The 13,141-nt window shown below is 39.4% G+C and overlaps 1 protein-coding gene across 4 annotated transcripts in view; it reads right to left on the bottom strand.

Annotated features, from left to right (window-relative positions):
- The window catches only part of rab28 (RAB28, member RAS oncogene family), a 63,425-nt gene that overhangs the window by 47,081 nt on the left and 3,203 nt on the right, over positions 1-13,141 (bottom strand). For all 4 annotated transcript variants that reach the window (XM_061686496.1, XM_061686497.1, XM_061686494.1 and 1 more), the window contains exon 2: positions 1,152-1,248. In XM_061686496.1, the coding sequence (XP_061542480.1) occupies positions 1,152-1,248 (97 nt within the window). The remainder of the gene's footprint in view (positions 1-1,151; positions 1,249-13,141) is intronic.

The raw sequence follows: 13,141 nt of genomic DNA, 5'->3' as shown, positions 1-13,141 counted from the left end.
ATAGACCAGTTCAAAAAAATGATGGGAACTATAAATATGAAGTACAGTAGAACCTCTAAGGTAAAAAAACAATCTGTTCCGGGACGCTGGTCTTCCTTTTGATTTGTTAAGATTTTTTTATTGCCGACATTGTGCAGTGTATCCACAAATGAAAACAGTTTCCAGGTGTTTTAAATAACATCTTTGGTGAAAATACCCTACTTACCCTACTTTTTGTCCTATTGAAATCAAACGGTTCTGCCTTACAGTTTGGACAGATACAGTTTGATGACCAGGGGCAGAGCTATGCAACTGATTTCATTTTAAATAAAAGTAATTTGACAGCAAAAGCATCAATTTTATTTTTGCTCATGGAGGTGGCACTTTCATATCATCAATCCGACAAATTACAAAATTACTCTTGCCATTATGCTGACCCTTGCAGGCGGCGCATGCAGCGGACACACCGCCAAAGACAAAAGAAGTGATATGTGTCAAACCACAGCCGTAAAAGGAAGATGAACAAAGTTAAAAAATATATATTATAAAACACCAACTTGGATGACATAAAAAACTTTACTTAACCTATAGTTCCCACTCATTTTTCATGTTCTTCTTCTGCTAACACCCCAAGTTGAGGCTTTTCCGTCTTTTGGAGTAAGCCTTTAAAAAAAAAAAAAAGCCAACTAAAAACAAAAAATGAATTCATATTTCATTGTTGGTGACTCACGAGGTACTCCAAGATCTCACCTGATGCCACGCTAACGACAGTTCAATCTCAAGGTTTTGTCAAGACATATTTTTCATGAAAATGTTGGTTGAATTCGGAATGTTTTGACCTTTGGAGCCTCTACTATAAATGCTGGGCATCATTGTTGAACTTTTAACAAATGCACGTACTGTTGTTTTTTGTTCTTGTACAGTGTTTGTTTTTTTTAGTATTAGAATGACATCAAACGACCGGCCAACAATTAATTCCTGGTTGGGCAACAAAGATGATTCAACATCAAATGCTGCAATTCGGGAGTTTTCTAAAGCTGACAATAACTTAAAAAATATCACCGTGGTAAGTGTGCGGCCTGTACAGATCATCTTGTGTGCAACACGTGTGCCTGCTCGGTCCCAGCACAAGGGAGCGAGCACTCCCAGATGACTGTTGTTAGATGTCTCACCTGGAAGGCTTATTCTCTTCAGAAAGAAATCTAGGCCAATGGTTTGTTTGTACTGCTTCCCAAAGGCCTCCTGAGCAAACCTGGTGGCGAGTGAAGTCTGGAACACAGTGGCAAAAAGGAGAGACATCGCAGTCAGCAGAGAGCAACAACATGTCACTAGAAGATGTTAATTTTTTTTTTTTTTTTTTTTTTTTACGTTCTGAGAAAGAACCATTGCTCATTTATGCTATTAGTATGTATAAAAACTCATCTTTTAAGTTTTAAACGGTGTAAACGCCTCTGCCCTCATATTTCCATGTGTCAACTGCGTTTGAATGAACATTTTGCAATGAATCCCCCAAAGAAAGTGAACGTTCTCATTAGAAAGAAGGCAGTGGTCTATGACGCCATGAAACAACTCAAGGCATATTTGTTTTTTCCATTTGGTCTTTCCCATTTCTGTCTTCTATCCCAGTGGTTCTCAAACTTTGTACACCAAGTACCACCTCAAAAAATACTTGGCTCTCCATGTACCATCACAATAACCAAAATTATTACACAGTAGCGTAATAGGCCTGTAGTAAGTAGTCTTAATCAAAAACGAGCCAAAGGTTTTACTCCTCAAAAGTATATTTAATAGTATTGTAAGCCACTGTAAAATTATCCAGTTTGAACATTTAATTTAGGGATTCTTTCATGAACTATTAGGGCATATATGTCAAACTTGGGGCCAAATATAATTGCATCATAATTACATGTAATTACACAATACATAATTACATGAGACCATATTAAATTTGAATAAGAGCTGGGCCACCAGTATACAGCGCATGCACCATCAATACTACAAATCCCAGAATGCTTTGCTAGTGTGTTGGCTTTTCTGTTGCAGTCATTAGCTCGCAACTTTTTGCCACCAGTCAAATTTACACGAACAAATGATGGAAAACAGGAGCTTTCAAGACAGGTGGGAGGCAGATTATCTGTTCACGACATATTTCAGATTTCAGAGCTACAGATTTGATCTCTTTAAATAAGAAATACTACTGATTTTTTAATCTTTAGTTGCACATTTGATTTCTCATGTGTTTATAATATTAAAGTTTGCTTATTCCGTATTCAGTTAAGTTTGTTTTCATTTCCGTTTTAACATTACATATCTGGAGAGAAGGGAAAATACAAATAAAAAAATTAAAAATAAAAATAAAAATAAAGAAAAAAAAAATAAAGAAAAAAAATAAGAAAAATAAATATCGAGATTGGCCCGCAACTTTGTCCCAGTTTTTAATTTTGGCCCACTGTGAATTTGAGTTTGACACCCCTGCATTAGGGGGAGCCATTAGTGGTACTAGTACCACACTTAAGAGAATCACCGTTCCATCACTGAATCCCAACATTGCCCCCAGTGTTTAATGGTGGTATTGCAACATTTGGTGCCTCACCATAAACCTCCAGGAGGACAGAAATACAGATGAAAGAACTCCAAGCATGGAAAAAAGTAAGTATACATATGTGTCGTGTATCTAACGTAGAGCATAAATAGGATTTCTATCTCTATATCTGCGTAGAAATCCTTGCATATCCGCAACAACAAGCTATAACAGTAATAGTGCAGACCTCCACACATTTTAGATCAGAAGAGAAATATACTCTTAGCATACCTCTGAGGTTTTCCATTAAAATTTCTGGATTATTCACTGAAATTGGGAAAAGTGAACAAAATGCTGGTGGTGGTGGGTGTGTGTGTGTGTGTGTGTGTGTGTGTGTGTGTGTGTGTTGATCCACCTCAACATCAGAATTTAATGGGTTCTTCCTTGATTAATGTCCAACAATCCCAAAGGTTTGTTAAAAACTGTAGATTTTGTATAATCCTGCTCACGACCAATTTTGGGTCCTGACCCTGAAATTGGGAAACCATGTTTACATTCTCCTACGATTATCTCTTACAAACCACTAGTCTAATGTAATTCATCATATCAAGTCATTTTCCTCAGTGTATCTGCCATCCACACACAAGCCTCAAAACAGTGCAACAAAGTGTGACGTTCACTTTATTTTTAAATCCATTTCACAGACTTGTTAAAAAGCCAACAACCAAGGGGACGTTATGCGGATGGGACTGTCAAGTGAGAATGACAAAAACAGGTGTGGGTACGCATATACAGTACATGCGTGTGCGCGCGTGTGTGTGTCATGTCTCCGGACTGCAGACCAAATAATTGCCACAAATTACGAAACCTCCATCACTGTCACCATTGAGGGAGGAAGAAAATAGCATGTCTGCAGGGAGACGGCTCGGCATTGACGCGGCCAACTTTAACTCATTTTGATGGATGTGCGGCAAGGGGAAAACAGGAAGCATCGAATGTCTATTAGCTTGCCTCAATGTCAACGCAACACCTGAGCACTCGTGGCAGCAAATACATTTTCAAGGAACTGTATTGCATCATGGCAGTCTTTCTAATATTCTGGTGACCTATTTTGCTACATAACACAGTCAAAATATTAGAAGCAGCGCTCAGTATGACAGTGCAGTTTTACAACCACAATAACACAGTTAAAGCAATACCTTTCTGACAGTGTAAATCAAAAATGTATTATTTTTGAATTATTAACACAAGATATAACAATAATTAATAACATTGTTATTTATATAAGCTTCTAAATGTGATGATGTGTAAGTTTCATTAACCTCGCAATAAATTACAATACTGTCGGAGAGTTCATTGTATTTCAGCATCGCAATTCCAAAAGTGAAACTGAAATTATATGGGCGATTCATTCAACACAAGAAAATACTTATCACAAGAGCAATTCCGACTGTTCGATAACATTGTAATTTCTTGGCGATTGTTAAATGTGGGTTTTCGTTAGCTGTAAGCTAAAATCATCAAAATAACAAATAAAATCATAGTTTATTCTTTGCAGTGAATCTATGTACGGTTAATGGGGACCAGAACCCGCCGCGAAAGGTGAAAAACCGCGAAGTACGATTTGCCCCCCACCCACACGAGGAATTTTCGTGTATGTGGGCACCAGAATGTTTAAAATATGTAAACAGTATTTATACTTTACATATTTGAGAGAGATTACAACAGTACACGTATTTACTTAAATCTTTAATTCTAATACCTTATACAGTAATTAACATTTATTATACAGTAATTAAAATTCATCAACATTGCCTTCTGAGAGAGGCGAAGAGGCTTGTGTTGGTGGCGGACGTTTAGCCTTTGTCCTGATCATATTAGTGTCCAAACTCACTGCCTTTTCCCTGCAGTCAGCAATCCACAATGCCAATGCCGCTTCCATTTTCACAATTCTCTTATTACGCAGAGTTACCACACGTTTCGCAGTTTTGCTGATTTTTTTCTTCCTCCTTCTTGATGTACCGCATTGTAGATTCACGGCATAATGGCGTGTCACAGATGCATAACTTATGCCCTCTTTGATCATATCTAAAAGTTTCACTTTTTCGCTGATGGTCATTATCTTCTTCTTGGGCGCCCCGGAGGAAGCTTTCGCAGGGGCACAGCGCTTAGTAAGGGCTTAACTAATCCAAAAAAGTTATCGCTTATCACGAACACAACACTAAGATACAGTATGCGAGATAGTCAACAGCGTGGACGAGACTGGCGAGACACAACAAGGGAAGATGCTGGGTGAGGCTTCGATGATGCACAGCCAATCAGCTCACAGGATAAATCCACTTGTGCTCTCATTGGTCGATGTCGCGCCGGGAACCATTCACACGCCTTGTTTGAGTGCCCGAGGCATGTACAGTACAGTACAAGCATGTACAAAGCCTCTGAGTCAGTTCATCTCTTTGTTTGGCATGCAAGGAAACCTTCTCTCGCGCCCATCAACATGAAACAACGCATCTTTCCGCAATATGGCTGCCGATACGGCTGGTTTTTTTTCTTTTTTATGAATATTTTGGAAAAAAAACCCGTGAAGTACTGAACTGTAATCAGTTTTTGAACTGAACTACAGAAATACAAGTACATGAAGTTTTCCGATTCTAATTTATTGAGATGCACCTGTACTTCTACCATAAATCCTTTTTCTATACTGCTTATCCTCACTAGGGTCACAGGTGACCTGGCGCCTATCACAGCTGACTTTGGTGAGAGTCGGGGTGCACCGTGGACTGGTTGCCAGCCAATCGCAGGAAAGACGTAGACAAACAATCGTTCAGAGCACCCGGAGAAAAACTCACGCAAGCACGTGGAAAACATGCAAATTCTACACAGGAAGGCCAGAGCCGGGATTCCAACTCCCACCCTCAGGACTGTTAGGCGGCTGTACTAACCACTTGTACACTGTGCTGCCAACTTAATTCTTTTGAACGTTTATTGCAATCGGATTGTTTCATTCTCAGTTTGTCGTGTCCTCAAGAATGACTGAAAAATGACAGCAACAAGGAGAATACGGCTCATTTAGGTAGCCCAAACAATCAGCGGAAACACAAGAATAACTAGCTCGGACAGCAAAAATGAATCCCTCATGCTCGTGCTGGCCTGCTCGGACATTTGTCTTGGCGTCCCAGTAGCTTGGCTTTCCTCCTTTAAACGTAGTCCCTTTGTAGTTTTTTTTCCTAGTGTACAGTTGGAACAACAAATGTGAACGCTGGCGTAATCCTCACACTCCAGCACAGGGTCACCGGTGATCCCAATGCCGGGAAATGGGGGGGGAGGTTCCACTGAAACAAGAAACTTGGCGAGCGGAGAGAAAAAAAACACAGTGAAGACAATCATGCAATGAAACTCTTTGTGCTCTCTCAACTATAAAGACACATAAGTGCGACTATTTTGTTTAAACCGCAGTACCTTGAAGGTCGAAAATATACAAACCAGCAGTTGACATGCATTGAACGCCCCATTTTGTCAAACAGCAAAAAAAAAAAAAAAAAAGAAACTGGTCTCAAATGCACCACACCAGTCAATAAATATCCAAGTCCTTTGTTCCGAAAAGTCAATACTGCCTCCAGCTGACAGTCCTATAGGGCCAATAGAAATGGGAACAAGGGCTGCAGCTATCAAATATTTTTTATTTGATTATTTTTCTGATTGATTAACCAAATAATCAGATAATAATTGATTTTGCATTATTAAACAACAAAACGTGCGTGTGAGGTACAGGAAGAGCTATGCAATATGGAATTGTTTTTATTTGCCAATGTAGCGTATATTGGTCGAAATGAAAATCTAATTAATTTGGGAAAAGATTAAGCCGGAAGCGACGCCAGCGTTACGTCCGCTTTAGCGTAATTTTAAGTTTCTGCATTATAAATCAAGCTGTGTTGTCTCATAAACGGGCACCATGTCACTTTTTATATGTATAAAATATAGGGAGAGTGACGAGAAACCTTTTTAATCAGTCTCGTAATCTGAAGGTTGCTATATTTTATGAAATTTTTAGTCCTAGACAACAGAGGTTCATTGTTAAGCTCAACCCACACAAAACACAACCAAGAGTGGAATTTTTTAGAATATTTAATGACTTCTACAAGGGATCTATAGGGAAACACAGAAAGGGTCTAACTAAAAGAAAATAACACCAATAATGGTGAAAGAAAGAAAATAGGTGTGCGAAAAGGGAAATCGAACATCGTGTGTTGGACTAAAGTGGAAAACGCGAGCTTTTAACGTGTCCGTTCAGGACGAGAGAGAGGACAAAGTTGAGATTTTGTCTAAAGCTAGTAATTTCCCCAAAATTATTGGGCACTAATATTGTACAGTCTGGCAAACACTTGCAGTGTCTACTCACGAACGCACAAAAAAACGTGGCGTATGTTCTTTTTCACGGCAAATTTCAAATGTATCAAAAGTGAAATGACCGTGGAAATGTGCGGTGCCTCACGCCAACCACGTTTCTACAGCTTTTGGTGCTTTGGCGACACTTGGAGGTGATGCTGGGAAACTGTTATAAAAAAGCTACACATCAGAAACACATGAACAATTAGCACTGAACAACAATTAATGCCAGATAACATTTGAGTTCAACAATGTAAAAGATGCAAGGACACTGAATTCACTTGTTAACCAGTGTATTTAATGAATCACTGGTATTTGTGAGGACACCTATTAATTGATCAAAGTGATCATTTATGCCGCCTATTGCCCTCACAATCGCTTCCTGTGACTCCCGCACATGCACTGAAAAAAAAGTCCTTTGAATTGACTTAATTTGAACATGTACATTGGTTGCACGTGATTCAAATGTGTTAAAATTATGTTGTTGTTTTTTTTAGAAGAAGATCAATTATGTCATTTGAACACATTTTAATCATGTGCAACCGATGTACATGTTCAAATTAAGTCAATTCAAATGGGTGCAGCAGCAGCCGGTTGGAGCGTAATTGCGTCGGAGACTCTGGGGATGTCGGAGGAGACGCCAGGGACGGGTGGACGAATCCCCCGAACATGTAGCGGGTGGCTGTGACGATAATAATTTTGAATTCCATTCAAAAAATTAAGCTTTAATAGATTATAGATTCAGGTCCCACAATTTAAACAATTTCAAGTATTTATTTGTTTATTTTTACATAATTTGGATTTCCAGCTCCTAAAACCCATGAAATCGGGAATTCAAAAAATTAGAATACTGTGAAGAAATCCCCATTTACTTTGCAGTCTTTCTAGAAAAAAAGAAAAAAAAATTAGGGTGACATTAAATCAATCAAAATATGGTCCTTTCAAAAATCTTCAATACTTGGTTGGCAATCCCTTTGCTTGAATCATTGCCTCGATGCGCCGCGGCATTGAGGCAATCAGCCTGTGGCATCGCCTGGGAGTTATGGAAGCCCAGACTTCCTTGATGCTTGCTGTCAGTTCTTCTTTGTTTTTGGGTCTGATGCCCCTCATTTTCCTCTTGATAGATTGTCAATGGGGTTTAGATCTGCAGAGTTGGCTGGCCAGTCAAGCGCTGTGATAGCATGGGCATCAAACCAGGTTTAGGTGCGTCTGGCAGTATGGGCAGGGGCCAGGTCCTGCTGGAAGATGAAATCCGCATCTCCAAACAGACACATCAGCATCTCCAAACAGACACATTAAGACCTCTAAAACATTCTGGTAGACTTTTGCGGTGACCTTGGATTTAAGAAAGCAGAGCTTACCAACACCTGCACTGGACATTGCACCCCAAATCATGACTGACTGTGGATATTTCCCAATGGACCTCAAGCAGCTTGGCTTCTGTTCTTCACCAGTCTTCCTCCAAACCATTGGACCTTGATTCCCAAACGAAAGGCACACTTTTTCCTTGGCCGAGTTGAGACGTTTCCTACGTCGGCTCAGACTCAGAAGTGGCTTGACCCGAGGATACCAACAGTTGTAGCCCCTCTCCAAATGTGGTTTAAGCTGTGACTCCCGCCTCATTCCACTCTTTCTGGATCTTTGCTAGATTATTGAATCTTCTCTGATTGATATTCTGCTGAAGCCCATGGTCTTTTTTGCTGGTGCATCTTCTTCTGCTACATTTTGTCCTTCCACTAGACTTTCCATTGATATGCTTGGACACAGCACTCGAGGAACTTTTGTGGCTTACCCATCCTATGGAGGGTATGAATAATGATTTTCTGGCCAGTCTGCAGTCTTCCCCATATTAAACCCAACTGAGATAATTGAACCAAACTGAAGCGATTTAATGACACCTGGGGAAACCTCTGCAGGTGCTTTGAGTTTAGGAGATGATTAGTGTGTGACACTCAGTTTAAAACATTTATGGCCTGCAAAATGTGGGTTGATTTATTCCCAGTATTCAAATTTTTTGAATTCCTGATTTTGTGGGTTTTATGAGCTGGAAGCCCAAATTATGTAAAAATAAACAAATAAATACTTGAAATGGTTTAACTTGTGGGCCCTGAAACTATAATCTATGAAAGTTTAACTTTTTGGATGGAATTATGGAAATAAATAAACTTTTCCATGATATTGTAATTTTTTGGAAGGGTCTCTCTCTATATATTTATTTTATTTTATTTTTTTATTTTTATTTTTACCTGTGAAAGGTTATTCCCAGGTCCCTTGTCGTTATTATACAGCTGTGTGCGCAACCGTATGTAGCACACTGTGCCAGCATCCTTGTTCTTTTGTTTTTCCACACACATGGAATGTGCCGACGACTAGCGTAGCATCGCCGTAGACATGCAGCTCAAAAGAGGTGGGTAGTACCTACCAGTAAAGTATTGGCCCTGGCCTTCTCAAAATCTTATATTTTTGCATAGTTTGCCTACTTTAATGTCTAAGATCATCAAAGAAATGTAAATATCAGACAAAGATAACCCAAGTAAACATAAAATGCAGTTTTTATATCGTGATTTTATCTATTAATGAAAATGTAAAAAATATATCAATATATAAATATATATCAATATATATATACCTCAATAAAACGGACCCCACTATAATGGATATCGGGCAAAATGGACTGTCGGGACTGAACAATGTGTCCAAAAATTGCTTATATCGGACAACCCTTGCCCCTTATTAGTCCGTTCTATCGCGGTTCCGCTGTACTTGCTTTCTGCTTTAAATGAGTCAGCTTTTTCTCTGGTTAACTTCTCACATTCTTCTGTGAGCATTGCAAAAAGGCAAACGAAAATCCAAAACACACATACTGAGCTATAATCATTTGGTGCTGGCTGCAATTGGGTCTCGTAAAGTCACATATTATGACAGTTCATGTCATATTTTAGGCATTTCTTTCCCCAAAATGTTGGTCCAATTTCACATTTGATTAACTTGAAGACATTTGACTTTGGAGGTTCCACTATAAATGTTTGAACTTCTCATGTTTAACCCAGCAACCAAAGCTGGCTTCTTTCTAAAGGGAACACCAAATACTGAAGAAAAACCTGAGCACTCAGGTGGAAAAATAGACTTAAGTTAAACCAGGCATAATAAGGCCCTGGCTCCACATGGGAGTCCAGATATTTTAAAAAACATCTCGCTCAGGTGGACAAACCTTCCCACATTTTGCTATTTTTCCTGAATGGACTATCCGGCTGCGAGCCAAAATACCACCAGAGAATGGTGTCCAAAATAAACTGATCCGATTGCAATTTGCAGAGCAAATTGACATTAATAAGAGGAAGACGGGGTGTAGCGTGGCATTCAAGATGTCAGTCAGCAGTGCTGCATATAAATGGGGGTGGGGTGAGGGGGCGTGCAGGGTATGGTGTTTTCTGAGCCCAAAACACAAGTCGGTACAGTAAGTCTGTGATGAGCTGACACCTGGCAGTCCTGGGGGGGTAGGGTGGGGTGGGGTATTAATGTAGCGTATCTGCTGGGAACTGACTCCTGTCTGTTCTCAACACCACACCTATGTGCCCCCTCCCGAAAAGAAAAACAAGAAAAATGTAGGCTTTTTAGAATGAGAACATTCATTTTATTCCAAAATTGTGTGCATTCGGGTCGAACGTTAACATTCTTTTGCTTACGGTGAAACCTCAAAATTCAAACACCACAGTGGTTAAACATTTTAGAAACAGAGAACATTTTTCAGGAGAATAAACCTGTAAAGAAAAAAAAATGGAAGTCAAACTGACTGTGTGATGTCATGCAAGGGCAAGCTCTTGAGGCTTCAGCTCAGTTAGAATCTAAAGCAGTCATTCTCAAAAGTGTGGTACGAGTATCACTAGTGCTACACAGGGTAGTGATATGCGAAAAAAATCATTGCCTCATTCCAGTTCAGTTGTATTTAAACCTACAATACCTACGTTCTGTCGTCCCCTACACTGGAATTCAGTATTACAACAAAAGAAACGTTGCTTCAATATGACGTAGGCGCCCCTTGTATGTGTTGATTCTACAACATTCTACATTTTTATTCTGTTTTGATGGACAGCCAGTGGTGGGAAAAAGACACATTTTTCAGACGAGGCAATTGTGGCAAATTCCCTACTATTGCTGCATTTTGTGCATGCATTGTTCAGTGCGAGTTACATACTCTAGCTTTAACTTTTTAGTAAAATACATTTGTATTGCATCTTTAAGAACTGGTTATTTTTTCATTTTTATTAACTTTTATATGGATTACATTTTGATCGAATCATTATTGAAGTACAGTTTGTTTATTGTCCAAAATTTAAGGGTCGTGCTCACGTTCAAACTGAGCATGTTATGGTGGCTTACAATAATAATTAATATACTTTTAAAAAATAATAAAACCCGGCGACACGGTGGACGACTGGTTAGAGCGTCAGCCTCACAGTTCTGAGGACCCGGGTTCAATCCCCGGCCCCGCCTGTGTGGAGTTTGCATGTTCTGCCCGTGCCTGCGTGGGTTTTCTCCGGGCACTCCGGTTTCCTCCCACATCCCAAAAACATGCATTAATTGGAGATTCTACATTGCCCGTAGGTGTGAATGTGAGTGCGAATGGTTGTTTGTTTGTATGTGCCCTGCGATTGGCTAGCAACCAGTTCAGGGTGTACCCCGCCTCCAGCCCGATGACAGCTGGGATAGGCTCCAGCACAGGAAATGGATGGATAGAATAAAACCTGTCTCATTTTTGATAAGAAACAGGTCTACTAAGCTACTTTATTTTAATGTTGGTCATAACGGTGCTGCTTTGAGAGTTATGAGTATATTTTGAGGCGGTACTTTGTCTAAAAAGTTTGTGAAGCACTGATCTAAAGGATTAAAGGATCAACTCAACGTATGTTTTGATTTTTTTCTTTTTGTGATGCCACCACAGATGGTTATGATGGTAAAGAGGAAATGTAAGAGCCATAGAATAGTCATAGAACCACAAACTGAACTTATTGCGAAGTACCGCCCACGTTAGTGATGGATGCTGTCCTGGCTGCTCAGTACAACATGGCTAAGTTGGCAACAACACTGGCATGTACATCATTACATATCTTAACAAAGACAATCTAATGCAGTAATCAAGTGATGGTAACAGTTTGAAGCCTAAATTTCCCATGAGTTGCAATGAAAAACTGTATTACTTCCATTGGATGATACATTATGTTACATGAATTAAAGGCCTCACATATCGAGTACGTTTAGAACAACAGTGATTTACATATTTTATGTTGCTTGCCATGGAGAACATGTCAAAACTTTAGCTTCAGTTCAATGAACTCACTAATTCATTTTTTAGTCTTCAAATGAGAAAGCAATATGTTGAAGTCGCTCACTTACATATGCTACAATTGAAAACATTTATTTGCAAAATTGGTGATCTTAACCTTTCTTAACCAAGACAGCACAAGGTCAAACTGTTGGGGAAACCCATATTAGATAATAAATTATATAATTATATAACAGGGAAGAGTTACGGGCAGCTCGTGCTTGCGGTCCTCCATAATGGCAGACTTCTGCATGTAGTTGCTAATAGTGATGTTAGCTTCCCAATATGTGGTGAGCTTAAACTCTGCAATAACCAGTAATTTATCGTCAAGGAAAAAAAGCTTATGTAGTGTAACTTAAGAGTCGGTGACATGCTAAAGCAATGAAATGCGACTTTGCTGTGCCAACCTGAATTTGCTATTTTACTGTAGCTCAGTGAAAACGATGTTGATGTAACACATTAACTACGTACCTGGACACAGCAGGTTTACACAAATGAATACAAAACTTGAGAGAAATGGTGCACGAAGAAACAACTAATTATGTTTCAACAACCAATTATACAGTATAGACGATACTTTCAATCAAGTGATGATCTCGATAAGGAATGCATTTTATTTTATTTTTAGCATGTGACTCAATATGGTACCATTGGAACCGTCCAAGACCCAGAATCATAGTGGCACCCCTGTCTGTTCTTCATTCTCAACTAACCAGGAAGTAACCGGCTAACTAAGAAACACATGGACAAATAAACCTACATCCATCCATTTTCTCTTAAACTTATCCTCACGAGGGTTGCGGGCGTGCTGGAGCCTATCCCAGCTATATTCGGGCGAGAGGCGGGGTACACCCTGAACTGGTTGCCAGCCAATCACAGGACACATATAAACATACAACCATTCGCACTCACATTCACACCTATGGGCAATT

This window comes from Phycodurus eques, chromosome 9, assembly GCF_024500275.1.
Source record: "Phycodurus eques isolate BA_2022a chromosome 9, UOR_Pequ_1.1, whole genome shotgun sequence".
NCBI lineage: Eukaryota > Metazoa > Chordata > Actinopteri > Syngnathiformes > Syngnathidae > Phycodurus > Phycodurus eques.
The sequence above is the reverse complement of the archived record's forward strand: the minus strand, read 5'-3'. Positions and strand labels throughout refer to the sequence as shown.